A 14,519-nucleotide genomic window follows, 5' to 3' on the forward strand; every position below is an offset into this window, starting at 1 on the left:
AGAGGGTCCTGGCACAAGGTGCAGGGCCTGCCGCGAGGCGCCCTAAACCCCAATGCACTTACTGTCAACATCTGGTGCAGGAGCGTAAGCAGGAAGAAGTCCAGCGCTGGCGTAGGCCAAAGTAGCGCAAAGGATTATTACCTGAAATGTGTGTATGATTTATCAAATTGTACTGATGGTCACTAACACAACCAACCATGCAATAGCTGATAATCACTGACCTCAGGGCTTTTATAAAAATATTTCGAAACTTTTGAAACAATGAATAATAATACATTTTCATAGTGTTTGATGGGCTTAATTACATGTAATGTCAATTTTCATTCGGTGGGGCTATCTTTGATTTTGTATACCTTCAAGTATCACTTTTGATTATTCACAATAAATTCTTTCAAGATATACAATGAAGTTGTATGATGATTTCCTGAGCATCAATTTTGCTAGAAAATCATGTTCGATCAAACAATTGAAAATATGCTTTATTGCCTGACGGTAATATTTTAGTGACGAAGTCATTTATAAATATGAAAGTGAAAAAACAAAATACTCTCCGTGAAAAAAACAAAATTATAAATCATAAAGGAATTCAATGAAAAATACAACTAATGCATTTCACTTAGGTATGCATAAAATATATACATATTTGTATAACACATTACAAATGTACATGCATGTGAATCTGGGGAACAACAGATGAATAAAAATAGAAAATTATTATAATATGAAGTTATCGAGATTCCAACAATAACTGAATATAAATAATTGACCTTGAAGAGCTATCCTCTTTGAATTTCGTTAAATTTTGAATCATTCTCAACGAAAAATATTTCAATAGTTTTTCTGAAAATTGATAGATATAATGTTTTTCATATCTAGAGAAAACTTCTCTCAAACATTTCAGCTTCATTGTAATTTATTGAATTTTGAACAGCGTATTTTCAAATCAATATCCTGAATTCTGATGGATGAATCTGAGCACTAACTCATATTGCTTTAATTGTCTGTACTAGAAACACAGTTTCAATTAAATTGATAGGGTATATTTTTTGTAGATATTAATATTTTGGAAAGATTCTCACATTTTTGGTATCAAGATGGAGAAGTAGAAGGCAAAAACTCCCTTTCCCAAAAATTCTATGTTCTTTGAATAGCTCCTTACGAGACTTTTTTCCCTACTTTGCAAATATATTGAATGTCTAGTAATCGCACGTTTAAAGATCGGGCCTCGTTAATACGTACCTCGTACAAGTTTCAACTTTTGATGGTTTCCGTTAAGCTGGTTAACGAAAAAACAGATTTTGACAGTTTTTGAAAGGCACGTTTTTATAGAATAAAAATAGAATTGATCAGATGTTTATTACAGATTTTCAGGAGGCGACAGGCAGCATCATATAATTCAAACAAGGTATAACACTATTTTTGTAGTTCTTATACATAGTTTATTTGATATGATACGTATAGCAATGCATCATGAAGATAGTTTTCTTCTCAAATTACTGACATGATTTTCGGAACTGAGACCGGTGTTCCAAGAAAATCAGTTGATTCTTCAGAAAACAGATGATCTTTTCTTGTATTGAAATACAATTTGCCGATTGTTCAAAATGTTACGTTTGGCCAAAATAACCAACCACAAACCTATTTTTAACCACCTTTTCTGAGTTTTCTCAACATTGGAAAAATTTGGAAATGTGTCCTCAGCAAAAAAATTTATCAGTTCAACCACAAATTGTAGAGTAAACACAAGCAGTTTCTCAAATATCTTCATGGCATATTGGCAATGCCATGTGAACCTTGTGTTTCATTTATTTGGTTGATGAGTTCAATTTGAAAAGTGTCATTTAAGATATAAGTCTCAGCAGTATGAGTATATTCAAGATAAAGTATTGGATCTGGCGCGGTTACAAATTTTTTCGATGGATTTCTCTGGAATGAAGTAATGGAATTTGTTGAGCCTTTTAGGATCCAAATTTGATTAGGTTGACTTGATGCTATTTTTTTCAATCCATTTTTCTGCATGGTATCATTACTTTATATATCCTACTATAATGATGAATAATTTTAGCTGCCTTGAAAACCCTTCTGTAGACTTTTCCATATTCATTGTAAAATTCATGAGGGAAAATACCTCCGGTGAACTTTCCGAGATATACGAAGATTCACTAGATTTAAAGAAGAGGTTCTGATACCTTTTGGTTGTACTGTTTTTTATAAAAGAAAAGACGATTCAGAGCATTATTGGAACCGAGAAGGGTCCACAATATACCACACAGACTCCCAATCAGTATTTGAATCAATGTTGTGAAACTTATTATGATTTATTTTACTGAATAATCTACCAATCTTGTACCTAGAAACTTAGCGGTCACAGGAAACTTTCAAGCTTTGATAAACGGCTTCGTGATCAGAAATATTTGCTGAGATAACCCCTTTTATCTAGTGGCAGAGGTACTAAATGATCAGAACAACATGATTTCAACATATATAAATAAGAATATTCATTACATTATACTGTCGTACAATATGCCTTGTGATCAGAAATATTTGCTGAGATGTAGTAAATTGGGTTGGGATTCTGAATATAAGATTAACGAACGAATGCCATAGATCCACTAGTCGGAAAAGTGGACTTATCTGACAACATTATAAGTTTATGGAAACTCTTTTCACCACCAGAAATGTGTGATTATAATGAAGTTTGTAGAGAATTATTCTATTGCTTTGAAATTATCAGTATTTTGCTTTTTTGGAGCACCTGTTATTGTGTAGCACGTTTCCTCAAGCATAGACAGACTTTTTACTTTTTCCAGTGTTTCACTCATTTCACAAAATTTCTTGACCTCTGTCTTTTCATGGGTACATTGGGGAACTTTTCATAAACAATTTTAAATACATAACAGAGAAAAATATCCATTATCATAACACTGGATAAAATGTATTCTTTGTTTGCAAAGAAAACTAATGAAATTTCTGAAAATTATCTATCACACTGACAAATCATTTATGAAGATACCTGATCAAATGTGATTCAAAATTACACAAAATCGAAGGTATCTACACCAACCAGATTTCTGAGTGGAATGCAAATTCAAAGATGAAAAATTATTGCCATCCCAATTTAATGAAAAACCGATATTTTGAAATATGTGACGATTTTGCATAACTTTCATAAATAGCATTTTGCTAAAAACATTGATAATCGTATTTTTTATCAAACAAAAATTGTTGTAAAGGGTGACTATAGAAGTAAAAATTGAATTTTTACCCATTACTCTAGTCTGAAACCTTTCGACTATGAATGTTTCTGTAAAATTGATGATATTTTTTGCGATGTTTCTAAATCATCCACTCTTTGTCAATGAATATCACTAACGAAATGATTTGCTCTATTTCGTATGCAGTCGAAATCCTAAATAAGTACACAATTTCAAACTATTATCTCTTACAATATTTACCACTGTTTTCTACATGATGAAAGAATCGTAATCGAATTTACTTTCTCTAAAAATATAACTATTTATAAAAATGGGTGAGACGATATGTGAACTATTCGAGTAAATGTAATGCACTGTTTGGAACCTTTGGTGTGGTAATGGATATTACTGAATTTTTTTCCCAACACCAAACCGTTATTTAAACATTTCGACACGTGTTTCGACCACCAAGAGATCATCTTCAAGAGGAAGATCAAACTAATCATACTTACAAAGCTATCCTTATTCATACCATACCTGTCCTAGATACCTGCGTCTCAAGTGTCTTGAATTAATTTATACAATATTGCCTTATCTACTAGGTTAAATTAATTTTACAATGTTTAAAAATAAATCTATTTTTCCGTTAACCAGCTGTCGCACCCCTACGAACGACTACCCTCAGAAGTCGAAACTTGTGCGAGCTAAGGATTAACGAGGTCTTACCTTTTGACGTGTGATTCCTAATATGTGTGATTCCTAATAGTCAAGTAAATCCAATCAATAAAATATTATTTCAACAACCTGTATGGAATACTATTAGGACTATTAGGTATTGGTCCACCATCGTTATAATATAATTATGTTTTCTTATTTCTACACTCTTATAGGCATCTAGATGCCTGTTGTTGTTAACTTGTCTTACTAATCTTAATGAACTGAAGTCTATGGAATGGTTTTGTTTCAGAATATGATGGAAGACCGCTGATTTTTCAGGTCTTATATCTTATTTTGATAGATTTGTCTGTCCATAATATTTTGCATCGCAGCCCTTACATTTAATTTCGTAAATTCCAGACAGCACAAACGTACTGGGCTGAATTTTCTAGTGCAACGTTTTTGGACGTTTTCTCTGACACATGAGAGGTTCACAAAAGAAAAACGTACAATACAGGAAATAGCAGCCACTAACGGTTTTTCGAGGGGTATTGTAGATGACGTAATAAGGAAAGGGAGGTTTAGGTTAAGAATGAACGAAATCTCGACTTTTAAAAGGACAAAAACTAAAATATGTATGTATATTTCAGTTCCATACCACCAATATACGAAGAACTTTGGAAATATTTTCAAGGAACTAGCTATGACGCTGGTTTCTAAAACATGTTATACACTACAGAGTATTTTAGGAAGTCCAAAAGACAAAGTCGAGGATTCAAAAAAGTCTGGAATTTACGAAATTAAATGTAGGGACTGCGATGCAAAATATTATGGACAGATAAAATGATCTTCTAAAATAAGATATAAGGAACATTTAGCACACTTTAAATTTGGAAGACCTGAAAACTCAGCAGTCGCCCATCATATTTTGTAACAAAACCATTCCATAGACTTCAGTTCATTAAGATTAGTTAGACGAGTTTGTTAATAATAACAGGCATCGTGATGCCTATGGGAGTGTAGAAATGAGTAAACATAATAATATTATGAATAACGATGGTGGACCAATACCTAATAGTATACTATATATCTTGTTAAAATAATATTTTATCCATTAGATTCACCTGACTATTACATAAGGACTCATTGTAAAATTAATTAAAGACTAGTATGTTAAGGCAATATTTAAGACACTTGAGACGCAGGTACCCAGAAGAGGTATCTATGGTATAAATAAGGATAACTTTGTGAGTATGATTGGTTCGATCTTCCTATTGAAGATGATCACTTGGTGATCGAAACACGTGTCGAAACTCCAGTAATATTTATTTGAGTAAAGTAAAATTATTCTATTTGTAAAGTATTTGTGACATCGTTTGAATGAGGTATTCTCAACGACGATTACAATATTATAGAATAGTTTTGATACAAATAGTATTTTGAACATAGAGACATATTTCAAACATTTCGAATATGTTTCAGTTTATGATTTATAAAAATATATATTTTGAATAATTATATTGTTTTGAATGAAATTTATAGTCATTAATACATTGAGCCGTTATAAAATGTTAATTATTCAATTTCCGAAAAATTCACTTTTCTGCCTAGAATTAATATTGTATTTCTTTTTCTTAGAATATTCCTGTTCACATATAATTACTCTGTTGTATAGAATGCATTGTAGGATAGTATGAAAAGCATTACATTATCGCATATAGAATTTTTTTCTAGTAACGGTTTTATGTATCATAAGTAATAATTATAAATGTATATAGGGTATAGAAAATAAATTTTGTTCAATTTCTACTAAGATTTTTTGATACGACCGGCTTTTTAAACCATAATTTACTTGAAAATGGTTTAATAAACCGAAACCGGTCGTAACAAATAAAAATATAAGTACAAATTAGACATACGTTATTTTCTTTATCCTATATTCAATATGAATTTCTACAAAATATCTAGGTCATCATTCAAGCAAATTATGATTGTTACTCATCTACAGCTCATCTTTTGAATGAAAAAAGTACATAGTGCCCAACTTATACGAACAAAAACATCTTCGAATGTAATGAGATTCGTACCATATTTCAAGACCCAATAAAATTCAATCTCGATGAAGTCAGAAATTGAAAGGAACGAATTATTCACTATCAATTTTCTGTGATAATTTATGATATAATATTTTGAAGGTCATTAATTTTTCAAAATTACGTTAACATTTCTAATGTTTCTCAGTCACTAATGAATCTTTTTACCTGATCGCCTCATTATACAACAAATCATTATTTAAATGTATGCCGTCTGATTGTTAGAGTTTAACTCCTCTGTCAAAGATAGAAAATATGTTGTGACTTGTTTTGTTAGTGACATTTCCAATTAGTCACATTTGCAATGTCAAATTTCCAAATATAATAAACTAGATAATCAATAAAGGTTAACGGATAACAAGACGAAAGAAAAAATGAAAAGACAAACTTAAAAATATAATAATCAATAGTCTCTCCACTCATCACAGACTTTAGTTCAACTAAACAAATTTAGGAGGAAAATTCAAAAGCAGTTCATTTTATGTATGACTTATGACTTATTGGGGCATTAAGACATGATTTGTTACTTGTACCACAAATCTCATATATTGTTCAGTATTTCAGAACCTAACAGATCTTCAATTCAGTGTTATAGTAATAGCTACTTTAAAATTACCGTGAAATTCTGTGAAATATCTCACCTTGTAAGCCATTGTGATTGCTTGATTTGTGTTCTGTGAACTTCGAACTAAATGATATCTGATATTTTTTGGGGATATCTTTTATATCAAAACTGTATCGGTAAAAGGGCAAGTTTGACCCCACCCAATTATTTGAACAAGTTGTTAATAATTATGAAATCAATTTGGGGTTATTCGCTTTGTTGTTTTAAGAAGGGCAAGGATAACACATGATTTAAGTGACAGCCAACCCGAAACAATGTCGACAATTCAAACGAAACTAATTTAGAAACAAATAAGCTACAATGAACATAAGACTTTGAATGATTATTCTTCAACTAAAATGGTTTTTTAGACACTGAATCCGCACGATCACTCAATATATCTGCTAGTTTTTGAGAGAGCTTCAGTAATTTATCCATATTTATTTTGTGAATGATTTTTTCTTTGCATTTACCTATATGTTCACTGTATTGAGGAAATTTTTGAAAATATTTTTGTCACGAACAATTTTCATACCGTTCAATAAAATTTTTCTGTTCCCCATAAATAGCATACTATTTTTAGAACTTATAGTAAGAATCACATGCTGTGCTTTAGTAAATGTTTGAATGTTTGAAATTATGAAACTTATTAATACAGTTCATACAATAAACTGTATTAGTTATTTTTAATATGAATCTTCATCAAGTATGGCCCAATTCTATTCAATTATTGAAGAAAGCCAACATCAGCTTTTTGGCCTTGTGGTATTTCAAGTTACTTCTAAAGTGTTCCATTTCAGACCAAAATATTTGGGTTTTCAACCAATATTTGAAAGAATTGTTCCCGAGATTTAGTCGCGGTTTTAATTTAAAAATTTGTTTTTCCGTTAATCAGCTGTTGCCCCCATACAAACGACAACTCTCAGAAGTTGAGAAACTTGTACGAGCTAAGGACTAACGAGGTCTTACCTTTAAACGTGTGATTCCTAACACGGTTGCAAAATCATCCCAGCTTGAACCAGATAAATTCTCTCGAAAAAAATATCTGGTCGAGGCAGGAATCGAATCCACCGTCTTCCGTTCGTGAGTCGGGTGCACTACCACCGCGGCCAATTCCACAACTCTATAGTGAAAATCATACAATAAACTGTATTAATTAGTTTCAATATGGATTTTCATCAAGTATCAATCATTGAAAACATTTGATTGTGATTTCAGAACTTTATTGTCATAAATAAATAAATATACTTTGTACAATTCATTCGATAGCTTAGAAAGCGTAGTTGGTGATTCCAGAGACGTAGGTCATGTGAGAAACAGCGGGGGCTGCGGAGTATGCGACTCCAAGAAGAGGTGCGTGGGCGATGGGAGCGGCAGCTAAGGGGGCGGCAGCTAAGGGAACGGCAGCGGAGGCAATTCGCAAACCCGGGTTGGACACCCTAACATCAGCTTTGCTTACACTGGAGAATGGTGTGTCGATGGTTTTGGAGTAAGTGGAAACTTGTCCCAAATTGCCGAAACTGCGGTAAATGTTGGAAGATTGCGACGTGAGAGCGGGAGCGGTGTATGAGATTGGGGCGGCAGCTAGAGCTGGAGCTGCGTAAGCTACGGCTGATGCAGGAGCGTAAGCAGGAAGAAGTCCAGCGCTGGCGTAGGCCAAAGTAGCGCAAAGGATTATTACCTGAAATGTGTGTATGATTCATCAAATTGTACTGATGGTCACTAACACAACCAACCATGCAATAGCTGTTAGTCACTGACCTCAGAGCTTTTATAAAAATATTTCGAAACTTTTGAAACAATGGATAATAATTAATTTCCATAGTGTTTGATGGGCTTAATTACATGGTCCACATGTAATATCAATTTTTATTCGGGCTATCTTTGATTTTGTATACCTTCAAGTATCACCTTTGATTATTCACATTTATAAATTTCATATTTATAAATGACTCTGTCACACAGTGATAGAGTCATTTATAAATATGAAAGTGTAAAAACAAAATACTTCCCGTGAAAAAAACGAAATTGTAAAGTATAAATAAATTCTATGAAAAATACAACTAATGCATTTCAGTTATACAAAAAATATATACATATTTCTATAACACATTACATGGAAATCTGGGGAACAACAGATGAATAAAAAATAGAAAATTATTATAATAGGAAGTTATCGAGATTCAAACAAATACTGAATATAAATAATTGACCTTGAAGAGCTATCCTCTTTGAATTTCGTTAAAATTTGAATTATTCTCAAAGAAAAATATTTCAATAGTTTTTCTGAAAATTGATAGATATAATGTTTTTCATATCAAGAGAAAACTTCTCTCAAACATTTTAGCTTCATTGTAATTTATTGAATTTTGAACAGCGTATTTTCAAATCAATATCCTGAATTCTGATGGATGAATCTGAGCACTAACTCATATTGCTTTAATTTTCTGTACTAGAAACACAGTTTCAATTGAATTGATAGGGTTCATTTTTAGGAGATATTAATGTTTTGGAAAGATTCCCACATTTTTGGTATCAAGATGGAGAAGTAGAAGGCCAAAAACTTCCTTTCCCAAAAATTCTATGTTCTTTGAATAACTCCTTACGAGACTTTTTGCCCTACTTTGCAAATATATTGAACGTCTAGTAATCGCACGTTTAAAGATCGGGCCTCGTTAATACGTACCTCGTACAAGTTTCAACTTTTGATGGTTTCCGTTAAGCTGGTTAACGAAAAAACAGATTTTGACAGTTTTTTGAAAGGCACGTTTTTATAGAATAAAAATAGAATTGATCAGATGTTTATTACAGATTTTCAGGGGGCGACAGGCAGCATCATATAATTCAAACAAGGTATAACAATATTTTTGTAGTTCGTATACATAGTTTATTTGATATGATACGTATAGCAATGCATCATGAAGATAGTTTTCTACTCAAATTACTGACATGATTTTCGGAACTGAGACCGGTGTTCCAAAAAAATCAGTTGATTCTTCAGAAAACAGATGCACTTTTCTTGTATTGAAATAAAATTTGCCGATTGTTCAAAATGTTATGTTTGGCTATAATAACCACAAACCTATTTTTAACCACCTTTTCTGAGTTTTCTCAACACTGGAAAAATTTGGAAATGTGTCTTCAGCAAAAGACTCATTTATCAGTTCAACCAGAAATTGTAGAGTAAACACAAGCAGTTTCTCAAATATCTTCATGGCATATTGGCAATGCCATGTGAACCTTGTGTTTGATTTATTTGGTTGATGAGTTCAATTTGAAAAGTGTCATTTAAGATATAAGTCTCAGCAGTATGAGTATATTTAAGATAAAATATTGGGCGCGGTTACAAATTATTTCGATAGATATCTCTGGAATGAAGTAATGGAATTCGTTGAGCCTTTTAGGATCCAAATTTGATTAGGTTGACTTGATGCTAGTTTTTTTCATGCCATTTTTCTGCATGGTATCATTACTTTATATATCCTACTATAATGATGATTAATTTTAGCTGCCTTGAAAACCCTTCTATAGACTTTTCCATATTCATTGTAAAATTCATAAGGGAAAATACCTCCGGTGAACTTTCCTAGATATACGAAGACTCATTAGATTCAAAGAAGAGGTTCTGATACCTTTTGGTTGTACTGTTTTTTATAAAGGAAAAGACGATTCAGAATATTATTGAAACCGAGAAGGGTCCACAATATACCACACAGACTCCCAATCAGTATTTGAATCAATGTTGTGAAACTTGTTATGATTTATTTTACTGAGTTATCTACCAAGCTTGAACCTAGAAACTTAACGGTCACAGGAAATTTTCACGCTTTGATAAACGGCCTCGTGATCAGAAATATTTGCTGAGATAACCCCTTTTATCTAGTGGCAGCTGTACTAAATGATCAGAACAACATGATTTCAACATATATAAATAAGAATATTCATTTCATTATACTGTCGTACTATATGCCTTGTGATCAGAAATATTTGCTGAGATGTAGTAAATTGGGTTGGGATTCTGAACATAAGATTAATGAACGAATATGGTGGAATGCCATAGATCCACTAGTCGGAAAAGTGGACTTATCTGAGAACAGTATAAGTTTATGGAAACTCTTTTCACCACGAAAAATGTGTGATTATAATGAAGTTTGTAGGGAATTATTCTATTGCTTTGAAATCATCAGCATTTTGCTTTTTTGGGACACCTGTAATTGTGTAGCACGTTTCCTCAAGCACAGACAGACTTTTTACTTTTTCCAGTGTTTCACTCGTTTCACAAAATTTCTTGACCTCTGTTTTTTCATGGGTACATTGGGGAACTATTCATAAACAATTTTAAGAACATAACTGAGAAAAATATCCATTATCATAACACTGGATAAAATGTATTCTTTGTTTGCAAAGAAAACTAATGAAATTTCTGAAAATTATCTATTACACTGACAAATCATTTATGAAGATACCTAATCAAATGTGATTCAAAATTACATAAAATCGAAGGTATCTACACCAACCAGATTTCTGAGTGGAATGAAAATTCAAAGATGAAAAATTATTGCCATCCCAATTTAATGAAAAACCGATATTTTGAAATATGTGACGATTTTGCATAACTTTCATAAATAGCATTTTGCTAAAAACATTGATAATCGTATTTTTTATCAAACAAAAATTGTTGTAAAGGGTGACTATAGAAGTGAAAATTGAATTTTCACCCATTACTCTCGTCTGAAACCTTTCGACTATGAATGTTTCTGTAAAATTGATGATATTTTTTGCGATGTTTCTAAATCATCCACTCTTTGTCAATGAATATCACCAAAGAAATGATTTGCTCTATTTCGTATGCAGTCGAAATCCTAAATAAGTACACAATTTCAAACTATTATCTCTTACAATATTTACCACTGTTTTCTACATGATGAAAGAATCGTAATCGAATTTACTTTCTAAAAATATAACTATTTATAAAAATGGGTGAGACGATATGTGAACTATTCGAGTAAATGTAATGCACTGTTTGGAACCTTTGGTGTGGTAATGGATATTACTGAAATTTTTTTCCAACACCAAATCGTTATTTAAACACCTCGACACGTGTTTCAACCATCAAGAGATCATCTTCAAGAGGAAGATTAAACTAATCATACTTATAAAGCTATCCTTATTCATACCATACCTGTTCTAGATACCTGCGTCTCAAGTGTCTTGAATTTATACAATATTGCCTTATCTACTAGGTTAAATTAATTTTACGATATCTAAAAATAAATCTGTTTTTCCGTTAACCAGCTGTCACACCTCTACGAACGACAACCCTCAGACGTCGAAACTTGTGCGAACTAAGGATTAACGAGGTCTTACCTTCTAACGTGTGATTCCTAACACGTGTGATCCCTAATAGTCAAGTAAATCTAATCAATGAAATATTATTTCAACAACCTATATGGTATACTATTAGGACTATTAGGTTATTAGGTGGACTATTGGTCCACCATCGTTATAATATAATTATGTTTACTTATTTCTACACTCTTATAGGCATCTAGATGGCTGTTGTTGTTAACATAATGGTATTATGAATAACGATGGTGGACCAATACCTAATAATATACTATATATCTTGTTAATATAATATTTTGCTCATTAGATTCAACTGACTATTACATAAGGACACATTGTAAAATGAATTTAAGACTATTAGATATGGCAATTTTGTGAAATTAATTTCATTTAGCTCATAACATTTTAATTATTAGCTTCACCTGACTATTACATAAGGACACATTGTAAAATTAATTGAAGACTAGTAGATAAGGCAATTTTCAAGACACTTGAGACGCAGGTACCTAGACCAGGTATCTATGGTATAAATAAGGATAACTTTCTGAGTATGATTAGTTCGATCCTCCTATTGAAGATGATCACTTGATGATCGAAACACGTGTCGAAACTCCAGTAATATTTATTCGAGTAAAGTAAAATTATTCTATGGTAATAATATGAGCATGAGATCATGACGTTTTGCTAAAACTATTCTCTTCAATGAGCAAAGTTTTTGTGACATCGTTTGAATGAGGTATTCTCAACGACGATTACAATATTATAGAATAGTTTTGCTACAAATAGTATTTTGAGCATAAAGACATATTTCAAACATTTCGAATATGTTTCAGTTTATGATTTATAAAAATATATATTTTTGAATAATTATATAAATTTGAATAAAATTTATAGTTATTAATATACTGAGCCGTTAAAAGAAGTTAATTATTCAAATTCCGAAAATAAATCGTTTTCGTTTAAAATTTACTTACCTGCCTAGAATTAATATTGTATTTCTTTTTCTTAGAATATACCTGTATACATATAATTACTCTGTTGTATAAAATGCATTGTAGAATACTATGAAAAGCGTCACATTATCGCGTATAGAATTTTCTTCTAGTAACGGTTTTATGTATCATAAGTAATAACTATAAATGTATATAGGATAAAGAAAATAAATTTTGATCAATTTCTACTAAGATTTTTTTATACGACCGGCTTATTAAACCATTAAACCATAATTTACTTGAAAATGGTTTAATAAACCGAAACCGGTCGTAACAAATAAAAATATAAGTACAAATTAGACATACGTTATTTTCTTTATCCTATATTCAATATGAATTTCTACAAAATATCTAGGTCATCATTCAAGCAAATTATAAATGTTATTCATCTACAGCTCATCTTTTGAATGGAAAAAGTACATAGTGCCCAACTTATACGAACAAAAACATCTTCGAATGTAATGAGATTCGTACCATATTTCAAGACCCAATAAAATTCAATCTCGATGAAGTCAGAAATTGCAAGGAGCGAATTATTCACTATCAATTTTCTGTGATAATTTATAATATAATATTTTGAAGGTCAATAATTTTTCAAAATTACGTTAACATTTCTAATGTTTCTCAGTAAATGATGAACCTTTGTACTTGATCGCCTCATATAAAACAAATCATCATTTAAATGTATGCCATCTGATTGTTAGAGTTTAACTCCTCTGTCAAAGATAGAAAATATGTTGTGACTTGTTTTGATAGTGACATTTCCAATTAGTCACGTTTGCAATGTTAAATTTCCATATATAATAAACTAGATAATCAATAAAGGTTAACGGATAACAAGACGAAAGAAAAAATGAAAAGACAAACTTAAAAATATAATAATCAAAAGTCTCTCCACTCATCACAGATTTTAGTTCAACTAACCAAAACTAACCATTTTATGTATGACTTTAGACTTTTTGGGGTATTAAGACAGGATTTGTAACTTGTACCACAAATCTCATATATTGTTCAGTATTTCAGAACCTAACAGATCTTCAATTGAGTGTTATAGTAATAGCTACTTTACAATTACCGTGAAATTCTGTGAAATATCTCACCTTGTAAGCCATTGTGATTGCTTGATTTGTGTACTGTGAATACTTCGAACTGAATGATATCTGATATTCTTTGCGGATATCTTTTATATCAAAACTGTATCGGTAAAAGGGCAAGTTTGACCGCACCCAATTATTTGAACAAGTTGTTAATAATTATGCAATCAATTTGGGGTTATTCGCTTTGTTCGGTAACAACTTTTGAAAGCCTGTTTTAAGAAGGGCAAGGATAACACATGATTTAAGTGACAGCCAACCCGAAACAATGTCGACGATTCAAACGAAACTAATTTAGAAACAAATAAGCTACAATGAACATAAGATTTTGAATAATTGTTCTTCAGCTAAAATGTTTTTTTAGACACTGAATCCGCACGAGCACTCAATATATCTGCTAGTTTTTGAGAGAGCTTCAGTAATTCATCCATATTTATTTTGTAAATGTTTTTTTCTTCGCATTTATATGTTCACTGTATTGAGGAAAATTTTGAAAACATTTCTGTTACAAACAATTCTCATACCTTTTAATAAACTTT

The 14,519-nt window shown here is 31.4% G+C and overlaps 1 protein-coding gene across 1 annotated transcript; it reads right to left on the minus strand.

Moving 5' to 3' along the window:
* Positions 1-7,818: 7,818 nt before the first annotated feature.
* Positions 7,819-14,063, minus strand: LOC141480389 (pupal cuticle protein C1B-like). The gene is made up of 2 exons (XM_074170326.1): positions 13,987-14,063; positions 7,819-8,229 (listed from the first exon to the last, which is right to left on the minus strand). Exons 1-2 carry the CDS (start codon positions 13,996-13,998, stop codon positions 7,819-7,821), a joined length of 423 nt encoding a protein of 140 aa, XP_074026427.1. The 5' UTR covers positions 13,999-14,063.
* Positions 14,064-14,519: the final 456 nt, after the last annotated feature.

The sequence above is a fragment of the Leptinotarsa decemlineata genome, unplaced genomic scaffold (genome assembly GCF_025532065.1).
Source record: "Leptinotarsa decemlineata unplaced genomic scaffold, Ldec_3_MD MMD2_P_RNA_scaffold_11, whole genome shotgun sequence".
Classification (NCBI taxonomy): Eukaryota; Metazoa; Arthropoda; class Insecta; order Coleoptera; family Chrysomelidae; genus Leptinotarsa; species Leptinotarsa decemlineata.